This window comes from Protopterus annectens, chromosome 1.part2, assembly GCF_019279795.1.
Source record: "Protopterus annectens isolate FY-2018-M chromosome 1.part2, PAN1.0, whole genome shotgun sequence".
NCBI classification, from domain to species: Eukaryota; Metazoa; Chordata; order Ceratodontiformes; family Protopteridae; genus Protopterus; species Protopterus annectens.
The window spans coordinates 777644130-777670729 of NC_056727.1; the positions used below are offsets into that span (position 1 = coordinate 777644130).

Consider the following 26600-nt stretch of genomic DNA (forward strand, 5'->3'; position numbering starts at 1 on the left):
CTGTCTAGCGACTGACGTGATCCCCGGGTGAATTTCCTTTCTCCCATCCAGTCATCAAGGTTCTTTTTGAAGAGGGCCAAAGAAGCGCTCTGCTTGACATGTATGGGCAGTCTATTACAGAGTCTGGGGAGTCTATGGGTCAGGAACCTATCCCTCCAGCATGTTTTGTTTATTGTGATGACAACGTTTGATCCCTGGAGCATGTGGCTCTGAGGGATTGGTATTTATTTAAGTGTAGAATGTCCAATAGCTCTGGGTTTGACATGGCTTGTATGTTAAGCAGAGATCGCCTCTGAGTAGACGATATGTGACGGAATATAGCTGGAGTTTTTTAAGGTGGTCAGCGTAGGGCATTTGCTTTACGCCTGTGATTCTTTTAGTGAGGTATTTCTGCGGATTTCCAGTTGTTGCAGATGTCTTGAGAGGTACATACTAAATGGGGGGCACTGTATTCTATAATGGGTCTAATGAGGGATGAGTACAGTGGGACAATGACCTCCTTTTTTCTGGATGAAAAGCCCTTAGTGATGAGATGTGCCACATAGGATTTCCTGACTGTTGTGGCGATGTGGTTATCAAAGGTGAGACCACTGTCCACCTGTGTTCCTAAGTCTCATATCACACTTTTAGTGCTTAGTATACTGCCACCTATGTGGTAATTCATGGGTGCATGTTTTTTACCAAAGGGGATAACTATACATTTCTTGGCACTGAGCTTGAGCCCATGGCTCTGTCACCAAGCATCTGTTTCTGTAGGGCCCTTTTGTGGAGTATCCACATCATTTGGGGATTCAATAATGGCTCACAGTTTGTAGTCATCTGCAAACTTTGTTAGCCAGAGTCCCTTAGTGTTGGCCTGTACTTCAGAGAAGTAGATGCCAAACAAGAGCGGTCCCAGCACTGAACCCTGAGGTACTCGACTTGTCACTTATCTGGAGCTGGATTTAGAGTTGGCTACTTTTACAGTGTGGGTTCTGTCAGTAAGCCAGTTGACAACCCATTGAGCGACATAGGGATTAATGCCCAGCTTAGTAAGTCTATCTATGATTCCAGAGTGGGGGATGGTGTCAAAGGACTTGCCGAGGTCCAGATAGGCTGTGTGGAATGCCTTACCCTCGTCCACGGCTCTGGAGACTGATTTGAAAAAGTCAATCAGGATCAAGAGACAAGATCGGCACTTCATGAACCCAAATTGGGTGGGGGCCAGTGTTTGAAGGTTGCCATTGTCTTTGTTTATAAGTTCCATGATAATGCGTTCCATGGTCTTGCAGATCAGGCTTGTCAGACTGATGGGGCGGTAGTTCCAGGTATCCGAGGTGGATCCCCCCTTGTGGAGTGGGATAACTGTAGCTGTGCACCACTCAGTGGACACGAAGCCTGAGGTGAGCCTATGATTAAACATGACACTTAGGTGAGGTGCCAGTTCATTTTGTAGTTCATGTAATACACAGCCTGGGATGTCATCTGGTCCCATGGATGCTGTATTCTTAGCTTTGGAGAGTGCGTTTTTTACTTGTGTGGCCATTATTACCGGAATTTGGCAATCTTCCGGTATTGAGATGGGCCCTTTAGGGGGTGAGAGGGGGGGTGAAGTTGGCACTGAATTGATCTTCCAGGATATTGGCAATATCCTTGGGATCAGTATATTTAATGCCATTCTGTTGTAGCTCAGAGAAGATCTGAGCATTGCCATTTAGATTCCTGACATAGTTATATAATGCCTTCTGGTTGTCTTTGGAATCTTTGGCAATTTTATTTTCATAACTAGCTTTGGAGAATTTTATGAGGGATCTCAGCTTCTTACTGAGGCTGGTAAGGGAGTTTTTTGTATCCTGGGATCTTCCTCTTTTCTGCAACAGTTTCTTCCTTTTGTTGTAAAGTTTGTTTATAGCAGGGGACCACGGCTTCCTTTGTTTGGAGGAGAGCATCTTGGTTCCATTTGGGATGGCGTGATTCATGCATGAGTGGATGTGCTCGTACAGTGCCTTAGTGTAGGAATCAGCAGTTGAACATTCAGTTCCCGTCTGCATGGGTGTCACGAAGTTGGTCACTTCTGACTTGAGTAGCATGAAGTTGGCTTTGGAGAAGTTTTTTTTATGGAGGTTTCCTTACTGGGGTGTGGGGAAGGTGGGGGTGGGATGTGGATGTTAAGGGTTTTTAGCTTATGGTCAGACTGACCAACAAGGGTCTGACCATAGGTGTGGAGCATCGATTTCCCATGTTGGTAATGACCAGGTCTTGGATATTGGAGCCCCTGGTGGGACTATGGATTAGTTGATCCAGGGCGTTGGAATTTATGAATTCCAAGAACATCTCCCATCTCACTGACTTATGTTTGGTGAATGCCAGTCTGTAAAGATTATTTTTGCTTTTCTTAACTGTGTGCACATATTCATCAAGTTTTCAGACTCAGTGCAGATGCCATGCTACAGCGATGCAGGGACACAAACAGGATAGAGTAACACTTAGAAGACAGCAACAAAAATCAACTTTGCACAGAAGCTAAAGCTGAAGTAGCTTAATCTTTATATCCTCGATGAAAAGAGGGGGACATGATGGAAATTTCTGTACAACCTGAAGATGACAAGCTCACGAGGCTTATTACTTCAAAGGAAGAAAAGAGGACACACAGTAGGTAGAGGGGGAGACAGCATATCTCTTTGCTTACTCTAATTTAGATACAGCTGTTAGATTGTTGTCCTTACATTTACTTTTACCCTGACTAGATTTGTTGATGTTCTTAATAAAGTTACAGCTGTTTAAAGCTATACTAATTGTAAAATCACAGAACTGAAAAAAAACACTGCAAACTCTCAGTACTTACAGCTTAGTACTTAGTGTTTAAGGAAACATTAATTATTATAAATCACAGAACTGAAAAGAAAAAAAAAACACCAGCTCAGAGTACTTTGCTCTAAGTGCTAAGCATTTCTGAAAATGCCTTCCTTGAACATATTTATTTTGCTTTTCTCTTCTCCACTGCACTTCATGGGCACTACTTTTTGCAGACAAAAAAGGTGCACTTTTTCCATGTTTCCTTTTTCTTCAATGTTCAGTCAATTTGTCCACAAATGCTATTCATATCCACCTGCTAAAGCTGATAATTTAATGCAAACTCTACTGCCCCATTAAATGCCCTGTCACCCGGTGTCAACCTTGATATCCCTATTACTCCCCTGCCTTCACTACTTCCTTACATCTATCAAATTCCTTTCCCTGACGTTCTCTCTAAATATACCATACGCCTGCTTCTTCCCTCACTTCATATTGAAATTCCTGTTTGTATTAGACTAACCTTTAATTTATCTACAAACTGGCTAAAATTTTGCTAAATATTAAATGTCATATAACTTGTATCAAGTCTTAAAGATTGTTTTATATTATGTCTAATTTGTTATAACTATTTAAACTGCAGATGTTTTTGTTTTATTTTGGAAGAATGTAAAATTATTGTTCTTAAATGTTTTGTAATAATGTGGAGCTTTCCGGACCTCTGTTGAAAATGGGCTTCTACCCAGATGGACTTTCCCCATAATCAAATGTCAAACATAAAAAATATTACTTCAGACTAACATTTACTTTGATAAATCTGGGATACAAATTGCTAACACAAAGTAGTTAATTACTTTTTAATGCTTTTTTATAAAACATAATTTTTAAGCTTCCCTTATTCTCATTCATATTTAGGGAAATCTGTAAAAAGTCAATGCACTTGTTGCTACACTTAAAGATAGATACATATTAAAAATATGTAAAAATAATTCATTGCAACAGACTATCCCACAAGATAAAAACATAATGGCTGGGATTCAGAAAAGCATACTGCAGGGGGAAAACTTAACATGGTTGTTTTCCACCCTCATGGTAATCCATTCTGATTCTTCGCCCTCCCTGCTGCTGAGGTTTTCTGAAGTCGGGGCCTCAGCACAGACTGGGGGCAGTCTTGTTAGCAGAGCTGCATGTTAATACAGCAAACCAGGGGAGCACCTAATGCTAATTAACTATTTGCTCTCCCTCAAAAATGTCAATGGCTCCTGATTTACACTGCTGAACGATTCAGAGAAGCATACAATTTCACTGCTGAAGGAAAAACTGAACACAGTCAAAAGACAGTGGTCACCTTTCATTCCCATGGAAGCATTTGCAGAGCAGGTAAATTCAAAGAAGATGTGGGGGTGGGGTGGTGGCGGTATGTGGATGTGTGTGGACATGTGAGCATGTCTTTAGGGCATTAATGAAGCTGCAAAAATGTGTGTGTGTGTGTGTGTGTGTGTGTGTGTGTGTGTGTGTGTGTGTGTGTGTGCGCGCGCGCAAATGTGCACATATGTGTGTGTCTGTCTGTGTGATGGAGTAAGCATGCATGTAGATGAATAGGTAAGTGTATCCATGACTATGACTGACTGAGGGGGGTCTTGTTTGCTGATGGGTGTGTGTGTGTGTGTGTGTGTGTGTGCCTGTTTGAGGGATGCCTTTGTCAACGCAATGCATGGGCCACTAGGGAGAACACTACCACTGTCACTGTTAAATAGAGTGCAGGTCAGAAACATGCTAACAAGCCAGTAACAAAGTCTTTCTCATTTTGGCCACAGCTGTCTCAGAATTGTATTTTCTCACCCTTACTGTAAATGGCTTACCTGAGGTGAGAAATTTCTGCTAGTAGCAAGCTTCTTCCTGAATCCTAAGTCATATGTAGAGTGCAGACAGTACTAATACATTTTACATCGATAAAATTCTTAACTATGCACATACTCCTCTACAATGTGACCACAGAATCATATGCATCACTGGGAACCACCTGGTTCTCATTTGTGTACCATAATTACGTCTCTCTTTTTATCATCTATAGTTCTATAAATGTAATAATTTTCAGACATATCTTTCAATGCAAGTCATTTGTCACTAAATAAATTACAGCACATATTTCCATATTTTTAAACTTGCCATGTTCTTTCAAACGCTGCTACTGTATTACATGATGCAGGGAGGAAAAAGTATGCTTTATGGATTACTCTTTTGCTGTCATTACGACATCTTGCATATAGGAAGCACAGAAGTCACTAGGACTTTGGGGAATAGTACATTGATCAGTATTTTTTTCTGATTTCCTTTGTGAAGACTTTTAACAGCAGAAAAACTCAAGTTTACTTGCACTTAAAAGGGTGTCATGCAAGGCTGAGGATGGACAGAATGGAATTTTTGTCAACTTTATCAATCCTGGGAGATGAAATTCTTCCCAAAGAGGCAGATCCTTTTGTAGCACAGGTAGATCACGTCACTGTCTACAACAAATAATTTGGAAGCTCTACTTATAAGTGAGTAAATTCCCTTCCAGTAGTTTCTAGGCTGTTGATCAGTGTATAGCTTGTTATTGCAGAAAAAAGGCTTTATGGAGTTCAACTGTTTTTTTTTCAGTTTTAATAGCTTTCCTTTGAAATGAGAAACGTTATTTAACACATCTGGAGGTGAAAAGCTTCCATTCAGACCAGGACTTGTTTCTTAGTTTCCTAGTTTTAGTCAAGCTTTCAGCTCTTCTGTCATCTGGTGATAAGCTCAAGGCTTTTCTTTAGTTTAATGGTGAGGAGGTTCATAGGTAGGTACTAGGCTACTGGCCCAAGAGCCTACGTAAGCCTAGCCAACAAGGTTTCCTGACTTACGCCACCCAAGAAAATTATTTTCCTATGCCACTGTCGAGCAGAGACACAGAAGTGATCCCCGGGGTGTATTTCCTATTTCCCATCCACTCATCAAGATTTTTCTTGAAGAGTGCTAATGAAGAACTTTGCTTGACATAAATGGGTAGCCTGTTCCAGAGTATGGGAAGCCTCTGAGACAGGAATCTATCCCTCCAGCATGTCCTGTTTATTGTGGTGACAAGGTTTAGGTCCCTAGAGAGTGTAGCTCGGAGGGATTTGGATTTTTTTAGGTGTAGCATGTCCAAAAGCTCTGGGTTTGACATAGCTTTATATGTTAGGCAGACATCACCTCAGAGTAGGCGATATGCTATGGAGTAAAGCTGGAGTTTTTTGAGGCGGTCAGTGTAGGGCTTTTGTTTGAGGCCAGTAATTCTCTTTGTGAGGTACTTCTGTGGCCTTTCCAGCTGCTGCAGATGTCTTGTGAGGTACATTCTAAAAGGGGTGTTGTACTCTATAATGGGTCTAATGAGTGTTGAGTAGAGGGGAACAATGACCTCTTTTTTCCTGGATGAGAACTCTTTTATGGTGAGGTGTGCCACATAGAAGGACTTCCTGACTACTGTGGAGATGTGACTATCAAAGGAGAGACTACTGTCCACCTGGGTCCCTAGGTCTGTTATCACACATTCAGTGTTAAGTAGATTGCTGCCTATGTGGTAGTTCATGGGTACTAAGTTTTTACCAAAGGGGATGACACTGCACTTTTTGGCACTGAGCTTGAGGCCATGGCTCTGACACCAGGCATCTGGCTCAGTGAGGCCCTTCTGTAGGATGCCCACATCATTTGGGGACTTGACTATGGCTCCTAGTTTGCAGTCATATGTGAACTTCATTAGCCAAAGTCCTTCTGTGTTAGCTTGTACTTCAGAGAAGTAAATATCAAGCAGGAGAGGTCCCAGGGCGGAAACCCTGTGGTACTCCACTTGTCACTGCTTTGACGTCAGATTTGGAGTCTGCAACTTTTACAATGTGGGTTCTGTCAGTGAGCCAGTTGGCAACCCATCTTATGACGCAGGGATTTATACATAGTTTAGTGAGTTTAGCTATAATTCCAGAATGGGGGATGGTGTCGAAAACCTTGGCGAGGTCAAGAAAGGCTGTGTGAACCACCTTACCCTCATCTACCACTTTGGTGACTGCCTCAAAGAAGTCGATCAGATTCAGGAGACATGATCTGCCTTTCACAAACTCGAACTGGGTGGGATCCAGAATTTGGAGGTTACCAATGTCTTTGTTTATGAGTTCCATGATGATACGTTCCATGGCCTTGCAGACCAGGCTCGTCAGGCTAACAGGTCGATAGTTCCCGGAATCAGTGGTGGCTCCCCCTTTGTGAAGTGGGATAATTGTTGCTGTGCGTCATTCAGTGGGCACAAACCTGATGCAAGGCTATTATTGAACATGGTGCTTAAGCGGGGAGCCAGTTCGTTCTGAAGTTTGTGTAAAACGCAGCCTGGGATGTTGTCCAGTCCCATGGATGCTGTGTTTTTGGCTTTAGAGAGTGCAACTTTTACCTGTGCAGTTGTGATTACAGGGGCTCTGCATTCTTCCTGTATAGATATGGGCCCTTTAGGGGGTGGGGGCGTAAAGTTAGCACTGAACCTATCTGGCAGGATGCTGGCAATATCAGTTGGTTCTGTAATTTTCATGCCTATGTGCTGTAACTCAGAGCAGATCCGGGTGTTGCCATCGAGATTCTTGACATGGCTATAGAATGCTTTGTGGTTGTCCTTAGAATTAGTGGCGATTTTGTTTTCATAGCTAGCTTTGGAGGATCTTATAAAGGATCTCAGCTTCTTACTGAGGTTGACCAGGGAGCTCCTCCACTCATGGGATTTTACTCTCTTTTGCAACAGTTTCTTCCTTCTGTTGTACAGTATGTTTATGGCAGGGGACCACCAGAGTGGCTTCCTTTTTTTGGAGGACAGCATCTTGGTTCTGTTTGGGATAGCACGATCCATGCACTCGTGTAAAAGTGCTTATAGAGTGCATTTGTGTAGGATTCAGCAGTTGTAACTGTATTGTCCATCTGCATGGGTGTCATAAAGTTCACCACTTCTGTATTAAGAAGCATGAAGTTGGCTTTGGAGAAATTTTTTACCATGGTTTCCTTAATGGGGTGGGGGTGGGATGTGGATATCAAGGGTGATTAGCTTATGGTCAGATCGGACCAACAAGGAGTTGACTTCAGGTGTGGAACACCAGTCACTCATGTTGGTAATGACTAGGTCTAGGATATTGTTGCCCCTGGTGGGGGTGTGGATAAGCTGATCCAGGGCATTGGAGTTTATGAATTCCAGAAAGCTAAGGAGTACGATATAAGTAGTATAATTCATTATTATTATTTAAATTTAGAGTTATATGTACAGTAAAGATGGGTGTGAGGAAAGGTGATATGAATAATGTATTAGAATTAAAAGAATTTGAATGGATTATTAGACTTCAGGCTGATACGAGTCCAGGTTTGAATAATGCGGTTAGTTTAAAACCTGTCTTAATGAAAAAGCAGAGAGAGAAAGCTTAATTCTAATTTTATAAATGAGTAGTAATTGATTTTATGATGAGTTATAAATTTGTATTTTAGTATATATGCATACAGGATATGTTTTTATGTTTGTTTATTGTAGAAATATATGTGAATTATTTTATATAGCTCAATATGTTTTTAGATGCCCTAAATGTTTTACATCTATTATGCTTTTAGATAGTAAAAAAAAATGTTCTTTAAAATTTAATTAGTGGTTAGAGTGATAGGTTGGCTGAAGCATGTGGTTTAATTACACCTCCTTTTTAAATGATGAGAAAACACAGTTACTATGTACTGATGAAGGGTGTGGACCCGAAAGCTTTACAATAAAGTGTTTGGTGTGTCAAGTGTTCATGGGTGAGTTGATATCAGCAAGTCACTGCCATCCATTCCCAGTAGCCTTTCCCCCCGCCCACACCATTAAATGATCCTAAGGGATCTACATCCCCCGCCCACACCATTAAATGATCCTAAGGGATCTACATCACAGTCAGGCCTTCATTCCTCTATGCCCCAGAACTCGGTACTTACTGGTGTACTCTTGACTGTTCTCACCGACTTATATGAAATGGAAAGTATTATAACTTGCATTATAAAATGCTGAATACTGAAAACAGATTTCACTTATTGGAACATTCCCCACTCTACAAAGTGGAATAACCTCAGAACAGAAATAAAAAATAGGACATTTTTAGGTGAATTCTGTATTTGGAATTAAGTGCTTGATTGTGTACATAAAGACATTCTCTGTCTTTATAATCTACACTACAACTTTTTTAGACAGCATATATCCCATAGACAGTGTATACCCCAATGGGCTTATGGCTCCTTTCCAGAGGAAAGAAGTCGGTGCTACTGGAATATTTACTATCCAAATAAGTTACAAACACAACACAGAACAAGACCTCAGTTAAGCATATCATTTTAAAAACAACACCTCAGAAGAAGTACCCTTTACTCATGCTACAGGTACATATTCTTGCTATCAAAAGCAGGGACATATCCCTAATTTTATCCATTTCAGAAATGAAAAGAATAACTACAGGTGTGCAGAAAGTCAATCATCCTTATAAGGCACTAGAACCATCAGGAAAATAGTTTGTTTTCTGATGTTTTCTCAGTTTTGGTAATGCCATGTCTGGTCATACTAGACTGTAGTGTAAGTACTGGAACACAGAGTCAAGTGCTTGTTTATGCAAGGATAGAACCCATAGCTTTCTAATCTTTTCAGCATGACATAGGACTGTGAATCCTGCTAACTCACTGACACTACATGTCATAGTGTGGTACAGGCAAGCAATTTGCTTTCAAAAGCTGCAGTGACAGAACAGTTTGTCTGATGACTATACATAAAAAAGTTTTAATGGAGGGGGACTGGTCTTCTCTTTACTGAAAGATTATGGATATCTTGAGAGGAGAAGGACAAGTCTCACATTTATTATACAGATGACATTACCGATGACATCAAATGCGCTAAGGAACACAATAAGTAAATAAAGAAGGCTACATTTTGTGCTCTGAATTAATTGTGGCAAACCTGGCTAATACTCTGCACTAAGAGTTTAACGGACACATTAAATAAAGGTAATGAAGAAAGAAAAAAATAATTAAAAGTAAGCAACCTAGTTACTGTCAATGTGCAGCTCCTCCATCATAACTTCTGCAGGGGCATTTAAGAATCAGTCTTAGCATGATTTATTTCCTCAGTACTGATATGTTTTTTTTTTTATTATTATTACAGCATTCTGCTTACCGCTAACGCATTCATAAGTATCACAGCACTTGCCAGGAGTACCGTCTCCATGGGAGACAATCCGGGGCACTGTTCCAGCTTCACAGTTTGGAACTCGACATATTTCTGGTATGCATTCACACCTGGATCAAGGAAAAGTAAACAAAAAGAAAGACAACTCATTAAAGAACTGCTGAACATACACAGGTGAGGTATGTAATGCATGAAACAAACACCCTGTTATTACAACTGGATTGCAGGAAGCAACATTTGGAATTACATTATAAAACATTAAAACAGTGAAGAAAATTAACAGTGATAACTCTGGATATAGCTACACTAGCCTTTCTTTATACAAATTACATATAGCCCAATGCCAGATAAAATGTATACTTATCCAGAGGCTTCAACTTCATCACAGAGGGTGAATGCAGGTTAAGTATTTACTTCAGAGCCCTCTTACCAGACTGTTTACCACAACCAAAACACAAATGCAACATGTCCATGAGGAGCAATGAAAATGTGTATTATTCCAAATCAGAAGACTGCCTACACATGAAGCCAGTGCTGCTACAACAGGTGACTGCAGAGTCAGTGGTGTACTGTACCATGCAGAAAATATGGGACAGTAAACATTGAATGTAAAGTCCATTACTTTACATAGATCTAATGAGCAGGTTACTAATGAAAACCTCACAGCAGAAATGGAGTTCTCTGTGGGAAACCATTACTTTTTAAGTATGGGTAATAAACATTCGAACAGAACAGGGACTAAGTAAGTGAGAAAAGAATGTCATAAGAACTGACTAAAAGAGCAGAGGTATCATGAGTACTGTAGCAGCTTTATTCTGCAGTAATTTTTCAGTAATCATTAAAAGGAAACTTAATGGCACTGTTGGAGACTTCCACAAATTCAGTAATTTCTTTTCCCCTGACTTCCTGTTTAAACGTTGGGAAATTAGAAAGGAAGAAGACGATGGAAAAACACGAAAATATTGTGAAAAAAATAATTACATTTCACAATAATGGTTAACTATCATTAGACTTGGCTGTGAATACGTTTGAGAATATTACTGTACTTTACCTTTCAATTAAGGTACAATGCAATATCTTTTATCATATTAATGAGACAGGCAGATGCATTTTTACTCTATCATTCTTTCCAGAGAAAGTCATTTAAAAACAAAAATACCAGTTCAGAGCTGGCTTCATTCAAGAAAGGCCTTCGTCACTTTGGACCAGTATCATTTTACTCAATTATGCAGTATGTGGATTTACAAACATTTCAGAGTGATTTACAGTAACAAGCCATATTTATCAGATACTACTGTAATATTTCTTTAAGCTGCCCATTGATCAAAATGTATTAAAGATACTGTGAAGCAGACTGTGAACATGGGATATGGCACTTTGATCTGCACCAGTGCCTATCAATAACTTACTCTTTTAAAATCTGATAGCTACCAGAGATGTAGTGTGTTCAGTCACACCACTGGCACAGAATATATTAAAGCATAAAAAGCAAACAAATAGGAACACCTGTCAAGTCCACATATGCAGCTTGGCCTCAAGTGTACACAGGAAATATGCAGTGTTGTCCTAGGCATGGGCCTGCACCATCCACACTCAAAAATAGGTTTCACTCTCAACACCTACTGTGCAAAGTCTTTCTCCAAGCTCTTCAGACCCCTTTTCACAACTCTGTCTCTGTGTTTCAGTGCCTTCCACTGTTCACTTGTCTACAGTAACTGTACTTTGAATAAACTTGTGTATTCGTTTAAACACACATTAATTTCCAGGAATGGCTGGTAATTTTCTCCAACCCTTAAGCTTTCGGTCTTAGTGCAAATTAGTAAACTGCCACAATCACAGATTACCTTAACTAGATACTTCTTAGTTACTGTTTCTCTCTTGTTAATAAGCCAAATAATTGTAAAAACAAATTAATAAACTGCCAAAATCACAGATTACCTTAACGGGATACTTCTGAGTTACTGTTTCTCTCTTGTTAATAAGCCAAATAACTGTAAAAACAAATTGCAGTGTACTGCAGAGCAGTCTGATCAATTAGAGATGGAGGTCAGAAGCTAGTCACCAGTTAATGATAAATCCCATCTAATCAAATAAATAAGTAAACAACCATTTGCAAGTGTTTTAGAAGTGAATAAATGAAATATTTTACTTAAGAATGAGTTACGTAGTACTATTAATAGTTAATATATTTGAGAAATATAAAATTTGTCAGGGGAAAACAATCACTTTGAACATATAGATTACACAAAAAATGACTATACCCAGACTTTTTCCCTTCTGTTCTTAACTAGAAGAAACACTGAGTTATAAGCTACAATAGCTGAGTTTCTATGATACATTTGAGGCAAAAACATTAGTGCAGAAGCACAAACTTTACTGAACATTTCTCTGTACTTCACAAACTCTACGGTAGTTTTTCCTCTTGGCTTGTCTCCTCTTTCTTACAGTTCATTCAGATAATTTGGCTTATATCTTTTTCACACAGAAACCACATATGCCATTAAACAGATTTTGATTTTCTGGTTAACTCTTTTCTAATTGCACTTTTATGGTCTTTAGTTTAAGGAGTAGGAATGGTTACAGATCTAACAATCAAAGGGCAGAACAATTATAGTTCCTGGTTCTTGTCTGCCATGCAGTTCACACCCTGGGCATAACTGCTATATTTCTCAGCAGACAAAGTAACAAACTTTATATATGTTTTATACATTTCATAGAAGCAGGTCTATTTTCAGGCACTGGAAAACACACATGATCGAGGTTTCTTTTTTCTGGATAAACTCTTGGCTATGCTTGTAAGGGCCCCAGGGCCTATGATTAAATCATATATATTTTAGCCTACCTGCTATATACTTAACAATGAGTAAACAGAGATCATAAATCTGTTACGTTCCAAGTCAGACAAAAGTGGCACATCTGCCTCTCTGTTATGGGCAGCAGGATCAATGTGCTCTGTTATCTACAACCTAAGGGTTGCCATATTTTCCATCTACACTGCAAATTCCACTTATCCAAAGACCTTGTCTGTCCATTTGTCTTACTTGGTTATGCTTCACTTTGAAGAAACTAATCTCTTCTACTTCAGCTAGCTGTCTCTCCTTCCCCATCAATCTACGCCACACATTTCAGCAGTTATCTGTTTCAGCTATCCTGTAGGTATCAAAGATTCTAGCTGGCTTCTTATTTATTTCCACAACTTCTGAACAAACAGTGACTTCTGGTTTCAAGGGTTGGCAAAGAAATTAATTTAAACTTCTGACTTCCTCCTTTAAACTTCCAGAAGTCCCCACAGCAAACCCCACTGACGTTGAGAACTATAAACGAGCTGACCTCAACATATTCTATAATGAAATATCAAAATTCACTTATGCCTGCAGCTCCTCTGACCTTGATACAGCACCATGCTTCACTAAGGAATTCTACCCCCATTTAGAAAAAAATGCATAAAGCTATCAGTCCCTACCAGAACCAAGTACCACAGAGTTTAAAAAAAGTAATCACCCGGGTGGTCAACCTCCATAAATGAATGAAAAAAACAAAACAAAGACATTCTTAATTGATTTAGTAGATCCAAAACCCCTCTCATCAAGGAAAATAACAAATGATTAAAACCTGAACAACATTATCAAGTCCACTACAGGAGACCATAAAATTAGGCTGGCTTCTGAAGCCTAGGATAGTTATAAACCTTTCTTTAACTATGTTAGAAAACAATACCTTACACATTTTTCTGAATTTACTCATAACAACACCTTCTATTCTGACCCGACATACATTGCCAATATCTTTGTAAATAAATTTAGTGCCAGTTTCACCCCATGACTTATATCCAAAGCCCTTAAATATCTGAATCCCTTACTCCCTCAGTTAAGGATCGTGTGCTGAAAGTGTTAACCAATGCCAAAAATACTTCCTCACGAGACCTGAAAATATAGCTGTCTGCTTAATACTGTTAAGTACTCTTGTAGATACACTTGTTGTTTAACGCATGTTTAGCCACTGGTTTTGTCCCTGGTGAATGATGCACTGCAGTGGTTATGCCCCTCCAGAAGTATGGGCTTACAGCTTAGAAGGGTAATTACAGAGCTTTCAGACTTACATGCCTCATCGGCAAGGCTACGGAATGTACTATAAATGACGTCATAAACTATATCATCAAACATCCCATTAGACATGACCCCCACACCTTAGCTTTGTGAGGGGTGGGTCCTGTCCACTGAATCTGGTAAACTTCTTCAGAACTGTTCTGGAGGCTGTAGACAGTGACCATGCAGTGCACGCAGAATAGCATGATCTTGCCAAGGCCTTCAATACCATTCCCCACTCTGACATCATGCAGAAGATATAAGCTTTAAAAATTGACCCATATGTGGTAAGACAGATAGCAAACAGGCTGAAAGTCAGAAAACACACAGTGCAAAGAAAGCATGAAAGTGACCAGACTTATGGTTCACTATGAATAAGCACTGCTTTGATCAAGCTAGGACACTTGAACCTTTCATTATTTATTTTCCAGCATCTTAACTGTTGATCAATCTGTGCAGTGCCAACAGTTTAACTGTGGATTTACCTGTGCAGTGCCAACAGTCTAAATGTCAATTTACCTGTGGAATACAAACAATTTAAATGTGGATTTACCTGTGCAGTACCAATAGTTTAACTGTGGATTTACCTGTACAGTACCAACAGTCTGAATGTGTATTTACCTGTGCAGTGCCAAAAGTTTAACTGTGGATTTACCTGTGCAGCACCAACAGTCTAAATGTCAATTTACCTGTGGAATACCAACAGTTTAAATGTGTACTTACCTGTGCAGTACCAACAGTTTAAATGTGTATTTACCTGTACGATACCAACAGTCTGAATGTGTATTTACCTGTACAGTGCCAACAGTTTAAATGTGGATTTATTTGTGGAGTACCAACAGTCTAAATGTCAATTTACCTGTGGAATACCAACAGTTTAAATGTGGATTTACCTGTGCAGTACCAGCAGTTTAAATGTGGATTTACCTGTGCAGTACCAACAGTTTAAATGTGGATTTACCTGTGCAGTACCAACAGTCTAAATGTGTATTTACCTGTGCAGTGCCAACAGTTTAACTGTGGATCAATGTGTGCTGTACCAACAGTTTAAATGTGTATTTACCTGTGCAGTACCGAAAGTCTAAATGTGGATTTACCTGTGAAGTACCAACAGTGTAAATGTGGATTTATCTGTGCAGTGCCGATAGTTTAATTGTGTATTTACCTGTGTAGTACCAACAGTTTAACTTTGGATCAATGTGCGCTGTACCAACAGTTTAAATGTGTATTTACCTGTGCAGTATCGAAAGTCTAAATGTGGATTTACCTGTGAAGTACCAACAGTCTAAATGTGTATTTACCTGTGCAGTGCCAACAGTTTAACTGTAGATCAATGCGTGCTGTAACAACAGTTTAAATGTGTACTTACCTGTGCAGTACCATAAGTCTAAATGTGGACATACCTGTGCAGTGCTAACAGTTTAAATGTGGATTTACCTGTGCAGTACCGAAAGTCTAAATTTGGATTTACCTGTGAAGTACCAACGGTGTAAATGTGGATTTACCTGTGCAGTACCAACAGTCTAAATGTGTATTTACCTGTGCAGTGTCAACAGTTTAACTGTAGATCAATGTGTGCAGTGCCAACAGTTTAAATGTGAATTTACCTGTGCAGTGCCAGCAGTTTAAATGTGGATTTACCTGTGCAGTACCAACAGTCTAAATGTGGATTAACCTGTGAAGTACCAAAAGTCTAAATGTGGATTTACCTGTGGAGTGCCAACAGTTTTAGTGTGGATTTATCTGTGAAGTATCACATTCCCATCTGTGGATTTACCTGTGAAGTACCAGCTATTTAACTGTAGTTTTAACTGTGGAGGACTATATTACAACACAGGGATTTACCTGTGAATTATCACACACCTAATAGCGGGAGAGTACACAGAATCTAATTCTGGATGTGTGAGGCAGCTGCAATACTTGAGAACTGCAAGGAAAAGAACAGTTGTGTTAGTAAACGTACCACAACAGCAGGTGTTCTACTAGATCACTGATTCAGTAGCCTGAGATATCCAGGTTACATCCTGCCAAGGATATGATCACCAGCCAGTTTTCAAAGCTGCAGAACACACCTTCTAAGTGCTCTAACTGCTGTGAGGGTCAAGGAGGGCCTCAAAAAGGCAGAGATTAGGTCGCTAAATGCTTCAGAACTTCCTGGAGAATTGTCCTAGCAAAGCTTGCTCTGGATCTGGAAAAGGAAGCCAGTTTATAATGCTTTGTTAAAATATGTACAGAGGACAAAGTTGCTGCCTCTAGAATGCTTCTAGGTTCCACCCCTTCCAAAAAAGACACAGAAGAAGCCACAGGTCTGGTAATTTGAGTCCTATATCTGCCTGAAAGTGGCTTGTTATGGTGAAAATAGCTAAAAGAAATATCACGAGACAACCATCTAGAAATATTGCCTGCTTTGACACCGATTATCATTTCTTTCATACCATCATGGGATACAAATAGCTGGTTGGCCTTCATGAAAGATTCTGTTCTGTACAAATAGTAGATGAGCTGCTGGTGGATATCCAAAGCATGTACAATTCCCCCCCTTGTTTCTAGGTTTTAGAAATAATACAGGGAGACATAAAAAAGAAGGATTTGTTCTCAAAGAAAGCATGTCCTTGTGGAAAATGAGGTAGGATTGACTCATAAGAGCCTGTAATTCATACAAAAGTCAGAACAATGAGTAACACTATTTTACTAGTCAGGAAACTCAAATCAGCCCAATGAGATGGTTCACATGGAAGAACTGTTAAGTTTTTCTAGCACAAAGTTAAGATCCCAAGGAGAAGCCACGTGCTTTCTAGGTATGGATATGTAAAACACCTTTCAAAACGGCTTGACTTGAAGACAGAAAAGAAGGGAGATCTAAAGGCAGATAATCAGAAATGGGTAAAAGATGAATCTTGATAGCAGAGTAAGAAAGTCCAGAAGACAATAAGATAGGGCCTTAAAAAAAGTTGGTTCTTAGTGTGGCACCGACTAAAAACTCTTTTCCACCTGCAAAAATATGACATTCTAATAGCAGAGTTTTCAGCCTCCATTACTACTTGATGCACATTCTCAGAAAAAAAGGTGCGTAAAGGGTCTCAAAACTCTACCATCCAGGCAGTTACCTAACATATTCTGAGGTCAAGTTACATTAATCAGCCCCAGTCTTGTGTGAGTACACCCAGTCTGTGGGGATGCCTGTGGTAATTGCCCCTGACCATTTTTAAAAGAAGGGAGAACCACTGCTGCTTGTGTCTTTGGAGAGTCCTTCTGGATCCTGAGAGCTAGTGGAAAGGATGGAAAAGCATACTGGAAAATTCCTGTCCATGGGAATGAAACAGCATGTATCTCCCAGCCCTGTTTGCAAGGAATCCTGTAGCCATATTTCATTACCTGTCTGTTTTAAAAGTAGGCAAAACAATCTTTTTAAAGTGATTCTGTCAATTGGACCAATTCCTGCAAACCCCCTGGATGTATTTTAAATTCTTGAGGGTCTGTCCTGGTCCTGCCCAACTTGTATGCTATAATGTTTTGCTGTGACTAAACTGTATGAGGCTTGAAGAATCAAACTGTGCTGAGTTGCCACCTCCCATGCCATCATGGTAAGTCTGCAAAGAAGGTAAGATAGTACCCCTTTGTTTGTTTATATACCACATCACTGTGGTATTGGTCTAATAACTTGCAGAGGTCCTGAGGACTAGAGATTACTTAAAACTATAAATCATTACCACTGCCATCATTTCTTTGCCATTTATTTATTTTTTCCCCATCCCGCACGTTCCACAAACCTTGCACTTTCATCCCTTTTGAAACAGCTCCCCAAGCAAAGTCTGTGGCATCTGTTGTTACTGACTGAAGGAGCGGTGGAAGAGAGAAGGGATGTCCTAGGTTCAGAGAAAAACAGTTTATCACCACGGTACCTCCCTTCTGACAAACCCAGAACTGGAACTGAAAAGTTAAAGGGAGATGATAGTGAGACCAGAACAAAAATTAGGGAATTTAATGAAGACATGTCCTCTGAGGAAGGAAGGATGGTTAACAGTTAACTGTCATGTTCTTAAAAGAAACCAGTAAAATTTTAATATGTGATCATAGCAGTTTAAAATTCTGAAAGTACATGTATGAAAAGAATAAACTGTTCTCCCAAATCTATCAAACACTTTCTCTTTCTTATCAGAGGGAATACGATTAATACATTTATAGATTAATTTCATATAGAAAGAACTACAAGGTTGGATTTAGGGTTAGAAAACAGATATTTGTGTGTTGAGTTACGATTACCTGCCAGATCTTTTAGCAGCAGAAAGTTGACTGTCAGATGAACTGCAGGTTCTTAAGAAAACATCTTTAATGCTACTAGAACTGGAAGAATAACTGCATTCTGAAGAAAATTCAATTGTAATAAATCATAACACTTTTGCGGGGAGACAATGATTTCATTTTGTTCCCACTGAAGAAACTGATTCATTTTAACTATAGTGTCAGTAAAAAAATAACTCTAATGGAGGAAAAATCCAAGGAAACACTTTCATCAGAATCTGTATTTTGAGGGGAAATCTGAAAAAAAACTCCTTTTCCATACTCTCTTCCCCTGAATGTGAATCATTGTCAGAATGTGATGGAAATATTTTTGTTTTTCTATCAGGAATCAGTGAAGAAACAGATTTAAAACATTAAAATCACAGAGTAATCCATGGAAAATCTCAGCAATTGTTCACTGATCATAGTTAAAGAAACAGGAGAAATAATATTTTTAACTTTTTGATTTCTTTTCCTGGGAGACCATCTAGGAAAAGACCAACCCATGTACCTAACCTGGGAGTCGGCACCTTAACCCAGTTATGTGATAAGACATCAACCTCTCCTTCCCCAAGACTGTCAAATGTGGTTCTCCCTTTTCTAGACCAGACACCCCTACAGCCGCAGAGGATGTAAGTAACTCTTGGTCCTTAGTAACTTCCCAAACAGCTTCACTAGACGGACTGAGAGATAACAAAGAGCAATCCAAGGTACCAGGTTTGGAGCCAGTCTGACACCTGAAAACTCCTTAGAAATTTTCTTCTTCTAGAGGTCCGGAGAAGGAAGAATGGAGAAGACTGAATATTGCCCCATGATTAAACTAAGTCAAGGATCTGAAAACTGGGTAGTGAAGCCTAGATTAATTGGTAAACCTCCTGGACAGAAAAAGTAAGCTTCTGACTTGAAAAAATTGCAGTAGCAGTCTCCCAAAACAATTTCTTGTCCCTCAAATCAATATTCTGCATAGAACAATTGAAAAAATAATTAAGAAGCAGCTTTATACATACATATATATATATATATATATATATATATATATATATATATATATATATATATATATAATTTTTTTGTTTTTTTTGTTTTGTTTTTGAACATGCATTCCCAAGTAAAAATCGCTTGTACAAACATAATGATAGAAAATAACAACCCCTGGCATGAAATCCATGTTTACACAGAAAAAGCAGTTTTTCCTCAAAATAATGAATAAGTAAAAAGGTCTTCCCAAGAAGGTCAGTTATCTGCCCAGCCATTAAGCATGGCTAGCTGACTGTCAGTTCCTCAAAACCCACAGAAAAAGCGTTTTTTCAGCAGCAACAAAGCTTAGGAGCTTTTGACATCCTACCTTCTGTTCTCAAGTGCAACAGTGGTTAGGATGCGTGACATGGTGCCCTGAAGGTATGAAAGCTGGCCAATGGGTATATCTTTTGCATAATATAATTATAATTGGGATAGATTAGGCTACTGAAGCAGTGACCTAAATGTTGAACATCTTTGACATTTCTTTAAGAGACATCAAAAATAACTGAAAGACCAGAGACCAGAACTGGAATGTAAGCAAAAGTGTGTTTATCAGGTTTTTGAACATGAAATTTATTTCAGATCTGTGCTATAAATAAATTGCACTTGAATTAAAGACACAGTTCCCCAGTAATGTGTTATCCTGGTAATTTCAGCAATCATATTTTGGAATTTTTATAACAAATTAAAGCAAATCTCTATTCCTGAATCACAGCCCGTGAATGTACAAATATTTAAAGTTAACTTTTCCATGAAAAAAAGACGAAGGCTGGGTTTTGTTTGCAAATAAACTTTTAAACTTTGTTAACATGGAAAAAACTTACAGAAATTCTAGTGCAGACCAACACAAATATGAGTCAGTAAATGTTTATGACAGCCACAGTACAGACCATGCCACTTAAACTGAGAAAAGAGGAAAGCATAGAATGCTACCCAGGAAAATTGGTTTTAAACTGATCCAGCTAAAACATTTCCAACACAGCCCACAGGGGAACTGCCCAAAACCTAAACGGACACAGAATGTTTTGATTATATGGACTATCAGCAACTTTAAAAAAATGAACTGCGAGCTACGTATGGTACTGTCTTCAGAAATAAAGACAAAGATATTTCATAATACCAGGGGAAAAGGATCAGGTTGGGGAAATATGCAACATTATTACCCCATGCAACTATACGTAATGAGGTACATTGGATTAAACAAACAGCCCGGTGTCAGCATGTATGTGAATACTTAATAGGCTCAGTTTCCTCAAAGGAATTTAAATCACGAGAAAAAATATGAAGACAAATGGATTACACATCACTAAAAACCTGAAAAACAGGAAAAATAAATGTACATATAGGAGAGACTATGAAATATGAAACTGCAAACTCCAATTTACAGAAAACTGTTATGTTTTATATTTTTTGTATTAGGTGCAGGTTTAGAATTTATCCTTCACTCTACATTCCCCAACAAAAGAATGCAAAAAAAAAGTAATAGCTCTAACACAGCTGCTATCTGAATACCATATGTAATATGATTTATGTCTGACCACAGAACATTCAGCCCACCAGGGTCAAGTCTAATGGCTACCATTAGCTCTGTAACACCAGGTTTAATTTGGACAAATTGACTACGCTGGAACTACAGTGAACATTATCAGAAGATCACTTTTTATCCTGCCTCAGTAAAAGCAAACTATGCATTAGATGAGTTATACACCATGTGACCTTCTGTACTACAAGTCAGGCAGTGAAAGCCTTGTGAATGGCAATTCCATCAAACTTTTCTCAGGAGTGTTAGTGTGGGCCACTGATATCTGCTGTTCTGGGAAAAGAAAACAAATGCAGACTAAAAGAAAAGATATGGCACTGCAATTCCCTGACTGTTTATAGATATACACTTACAATCTGATGGGAGGAAAATGGAGAGGAAGCGGGGTCCACAGTTTTGACAAAATGCTGTGATATGTTATTAATATCAGGTAATGTATTTTATTCTAAACAACTACAGGCAATGATTCTTAACACTTGATAGCTAAGTTTCAGAGATATAAACCAGTGAAAGTTGAATCATTGGAAATACGTAACTATTTTTCTTGCCTTGGTGCTCAAAACACAGTTTGATAACATATCTTCAAAGCAGCCCATTCTAGTGTTTTTTTTTTTGTCCAAAGACTGCCATTCTGTTTCAATGCTAGTTTCTAGTTGTGAAACACAGCCATTAATATTATGTGAATTACAGACATACTGTATTCTTTTTTCTGACACAATTAACATGTATAACTTTTCTCGTGAAACATTTATGATCTGTAAAAAGAAACATAACATAAATGATGCATTCATACACAGTCAAAAATGAATTTCTTTCTTTCTCACATTTCAAAAAAATGACAACTGTAATGTAAATGGACTACTGCAGAAAAAATATCTTCCTATATTAAATATGCATTAGCATATCTCACCTTCTGAAATACTGCTTATATACTGTACCTCATATCCTATGTTGGTTTAGACTTTATTCCCATCCCAACATTTCCACAGAGAGGAATGGAAAAAAAAAACACTATGCTCTGACTTGGCTACTATTTAAACATGATATGCAGCTTCTTTTCTATTTGATCATAGAACATTTTGCCCGCTGCAACCATATGTGATAACTAACATTATATCTGTAACAGTGGCTTTAACGTAGAGAAAGTGGCAGAACTACTATCCCTACATGGAATCATTATTTGAGAAACTTGGTGCAGACTTTTATGTACTTCCTCCTATTTGTGTTTGTGACTATATATTTATAGGACTATCCAGTTCCTCTGGTAGATTTACAAATATTAGAGCTCTCCAAACTGCATAATTCATATTTTTTCTTCTTTTTACAGTCTCTTCTAAAACATGACAGTGATTTACCTAGTCTACAATACAGCTGTGTCATGTGACAATGAGTTAGCCAAGTTCTACAATGTCTTCTTACATCTAGCTTGTATCATGTGACAGTGATTTAGATAATTCCAGAAAAAAATATGCAACATATCAGTGATTATGTATTTCAGTTGTAATACATGTGTTATACTGCCCAAGTATTAATATTTCCAGTTAACGTGATTTGTCACGTTTGTGTGAACACCACTATATGTGGTGCATAAAGCACTAATTATGACCTTCATTCTAATAGCGAATTTTTAAAAGCCAATAAAAAAAAAAACTTTCCAAAAATCCTTTTCACCGCACTGATGCCACTGAGCTGTAACAATGATCTTTAACCTCAGTGACATCGACTCAGGGGAACCTGTGGAATGCACCCACAGACTTTAACAGATGCATGTTGCACATGTGCAGCCAACACTAAGAAGTATCACAAGGCCTTGCTGTAACCCCCAGAGCTACCGACCTACCTTACTGTTCATCTGCCCCATACACCGAATGAATGAAACTAGCAAAAGGGAATGTGGCCTGCAATTAAGTGTTGTTAAGATTCTCTAGCCATTATTATCAGCAATGCAGAGAACACTCTGACCACATGACAATGGAAGATGAAGTTGGTAAAGGCCGGCATGGATTATGAATTACAGAAACAATCATTCCCACTGACAGGACAGCACTGACAAAATGTGCATTTAACAGCTAGACAATGCGATGACTGGGGTAGTGATGCTTCGGATGGGGCTCATAGTTTATGTACATTATTACTGTTTGCCCTGTTATGTACATTATTACTGTTGTATTTTTTTTTTTTTTTGAGGTAACAAGCTACACTAAGAGACAGGAAGCTGAGAGAAGATAAAAGACTTCAGGCCTGTACCTCATACTTGACAACTTAATGAACATAAAAAAGCAAGTTCCCTCCTCCAGTGCTCAGTACAGTTTTGAAAGCAACAAAGTAGTATAAACATGATTCTCATTACACAAATGTAGGATTGTGACAAGCCACAAAGCTGGCTCATTACAGTGCCATTTCTGAAGGCATCTGTAAGAGGAACACTTATTTATTCCAGAAGAACAAGTCCACAATGAACTACGCACACCCATTTTCAGATAACCTTTACACTTTCACATGCATAAAAACACTATCTGTCCATGGAGCCCACAGATTTAACATCTTTTCTTCATCATACACACTGAAAATTATTAAAACAATAGTTTGGTATGCCCTCAGAGGGCAAAAGAGATATAATTCCTTATTATAATCAGTCAGTTACAGGAGCAAACACCATTATAGATACATCTGAGTGATTAAACAAAGCCAACTGTGGGTAAATCCTGATATACCCACACACACAGTCGAGGATTACGGCTATTCTACAATGACGTTATTTAAGAAAAAATTACTTCCCTTTCTTAAATAATGTATTTGTATAATGGTGCTGAAGTGTTCCTCTGTGTTTGTCCTTCCTTAGTGACATATTGGCATGAGCATGGGACTTTTATTCCCTCGTTTGCACAGTACATCAGTGTAGTGCAGGAGAAGCAAAAGAGGAAAAAACATTTCTCTGCCCTTTTTTTTTTTTTTAACTGTTTAAAAATCAAAAACCCAGCAACTGGGGGATGCACAAGCCAGTGCATTTCTTTGTGCCGCGTAAAACTTGGCCAAATTATTTCATGCAGACACCAGAAAAGATTTACATACCGGATCGGTCGAGGCCCGGGTTAACAACAACCGCCACTCATACTGTTAGCCTACAGGGTGCTGGCAGAAATTGGGCTACTGTTGGCTGGAGGAGGAGAGGAGGTGGAAGGCATGGCCAAAGGCAGGAAGAGAGGAGAAAGGCTAGGACTGTGGTAGTGAGGGTTGGAAATTTGAATGTTGGCAGTATGACTGGTACAGGGAGAGAGAGCTAGCCGATATGAAGGACAGAAGGAAGGTTGGCACATTGTGTGTGCAAGAGACCAGATGGAAGGGGAGTAAGGCTAGGTGTATTGGAGGTGGGTTCAAATTGTTTTATCATGGTGTGGATGGGAGGAGAAATGGCACAGGAATTATCCTGAAGGAACAGTATGCTAAGAGTGTTTTGGAGGTGAAAAAGAGTGTCGGATAGAGTGATGTTTATGAAGCTGGAAATTGACGGTGTAATGAAGAATGTTGTTAGTACATATGCTCCACAAGTTGGGTGTGCGATGGACGAGAAAGAAAAAATTTGGAATGAGTTGGAAGTCGTGATGACTGTACCCAAGGGTGAGACAGTGGTGATAGGAGCAGATTTCAATGGGCTTGTTGGTGAAGGGAACAGAGGGGATGAGGAAGTGATGTGTAGGTATGGTGTTAAACAAAGGAATGCAGAAGGTCAGATGGTAGTGGATTTTGCGAAAAGGATGGACATGGCTGTGGTGAATATGTATTTTAAAAAGAGGGAGGAGCATAGGGTGACATACAAGAGTGGAGGAAGATGCACACAGGTGGATTATATCTTATGTAGGAGGGCCAGTTTGAAGGAGATTGGAGACTGTAAAGTGGTGACCGGGGAAAGTGTAGTTAGACAGCATAGGATGCTAGTTTGTAAGATGACGTTGGTGATCAAGAAGAGGAGGAGGAATGTGAGGGCAGCACCAAGGATCAAATGGTGGAAATTGAAAAAGGGTAATTGTGAGGTGGAGTTCAGGGAAGAGTTAAGACAGGCACTGGGTGGCAGTGAGGAGTTAACAAATAGCTGGGTAACTACAGTAGAGCTAGTAAGGGAGACGGCTAGAAAGGTGCTTGGTATGACATCTGGACAGAGGAAGGACAACAAGGAGACATGGTGGTGGAATGAGGAAGTACAGGAGAGTATACAGAGAAAGAGGTTGGCAAAGAAGAAGCGGGATTGTCAGAGAGATGAAGAAAGTAGACACAAGTATAAGGAGATAAGGTGCTTGGCAAAGAGAGAGGTGGCAAAGGCTAAGGATAAAGCGTATGAAGAGTTGTATGAAAGATTGGACACTAAGGAGGGAGAAAAGGACCTGTACCGATTGGCTAGACAGAGGGACCGAGCTAGTAAAGATGTGCAGCAGGTAAAGGTGATAAAGGATAATGAGGGAAACATACTTATAAGCGAGGAGAGTGTGTTGAGCAAATGGAAAAGCACTTTGAGGGGTTGCTGAATGAAGAGAATGAGAGGGAGAGAAGGTTGGATGATGTGGGGATAGTGAATCCTGAAGTGCAATGGATTAGCAAGGAGGAAGTAAGGATAGCTATGAAGAGGATGAAAAATGGAAAGGCTGTTGGTCCAGATGACATACCTGTGGAAGCATGGAGGTGTTTAGGTGAAATGGCAATGGAGTTTTTAACCAGATTATTTAATGAAATTTTGGAAAGTGAAAGGATGCCTGAGGAATGGAGAAAAAGTGTTTTGGTACCGATTTTTAAGAATAAGGGTGATGTGCAGAGCTGTAGTAACTACAGAGGGATTAAACTGATCAGTCACAGCATGAAGTTATGGGAAAGAGTAGTGGAAGCTAGGTTAAGAAGGGACGTGATGATTAGTGATCAGCAGTATGGTTTCATGCCAGGAAAGAGCACTACAGATGCGATGTTTGCTCTGAGACTGTTGATGGAGAAGTACAGAGAAGGTCAGAAGGAGTTGCATTGTGTTTTTGTAGACTTAGAGAAAGCATATGACAGGGTGCCTAGAGAGGAGTTGTGGTACTGTATGAGGAAGTCGAGAGTGTCAGAGAACTATGTAAGAGTGGTACAGGATATGTACGAGGGTAGTGTAACAGCGGTGAGGTCTGCAGTGGGAGTAACGGATGTGTTTAAGGTGGAGGTGGGATTACATCAAGGATCAGCTCTGAGCCATTTCTTATTTGCAATAGTGATGGACAGGTTGACAGAAGAGATCAGACAGGAGTCCCTGTGGACTATGATGTTTGAAGAATGACATTATCTGTAGTGCGAGTAGGGAACAGGTGGAGGAGATGCTGGAGAGATGGAGATATGCTCTAGAGAGAAGAGGAATGAAGGTCAGCAGGACTAAGACAGAATATATGTGTGTGAATGACAGGGAGGATAGAGGAATGGTGAGGATGCAGGGTGTAGAGTTGGCAAAGGTGGATGAGTTTAAATACTTGGGATCAATAGTTCAGAGTAATGGTGAGTGTGGAAGAGAGGTGAAGAAGAGAGTACAGGCAGGATGGAGTGGGTGGAGAAGAGTGTCAGGAGTGATTTGTGACAGACGAGTAAGAGTGAAAGGGAAGGTCTTCAAGAGGGTAGTGAGACCAGCTATGTTATATGGGTTGGAGACAGTGGCATTGACAAAAAGACAGGATTTAGA

General features: G+C 39.4%; 1 protein-coding gene across 2 annotated transcripts in view; it reads right to left on the bottom strand.

Moving 5' to 3' along the window:
- The window catches only part of CRIM1 (cysteine rich transmembrane BMP regulator 1), a 1731222-nt gene that overhangs the window by 790994 nt on the left and 913628 nt on the right, over positions 1-26600 (bottom strand). For both annotated transcript variants that reach the window (XM_044058922.1, XM_044058913.1), the window contains exon 5: positions 9974-10095. In XM_044058922.1, the coding sequence (XP_043914857.1) occupies positions 9974-10095 (122 nt within the window). The remainder of the gene's footprint in view (positions 1-9973; positions 10096-26600) is intronic.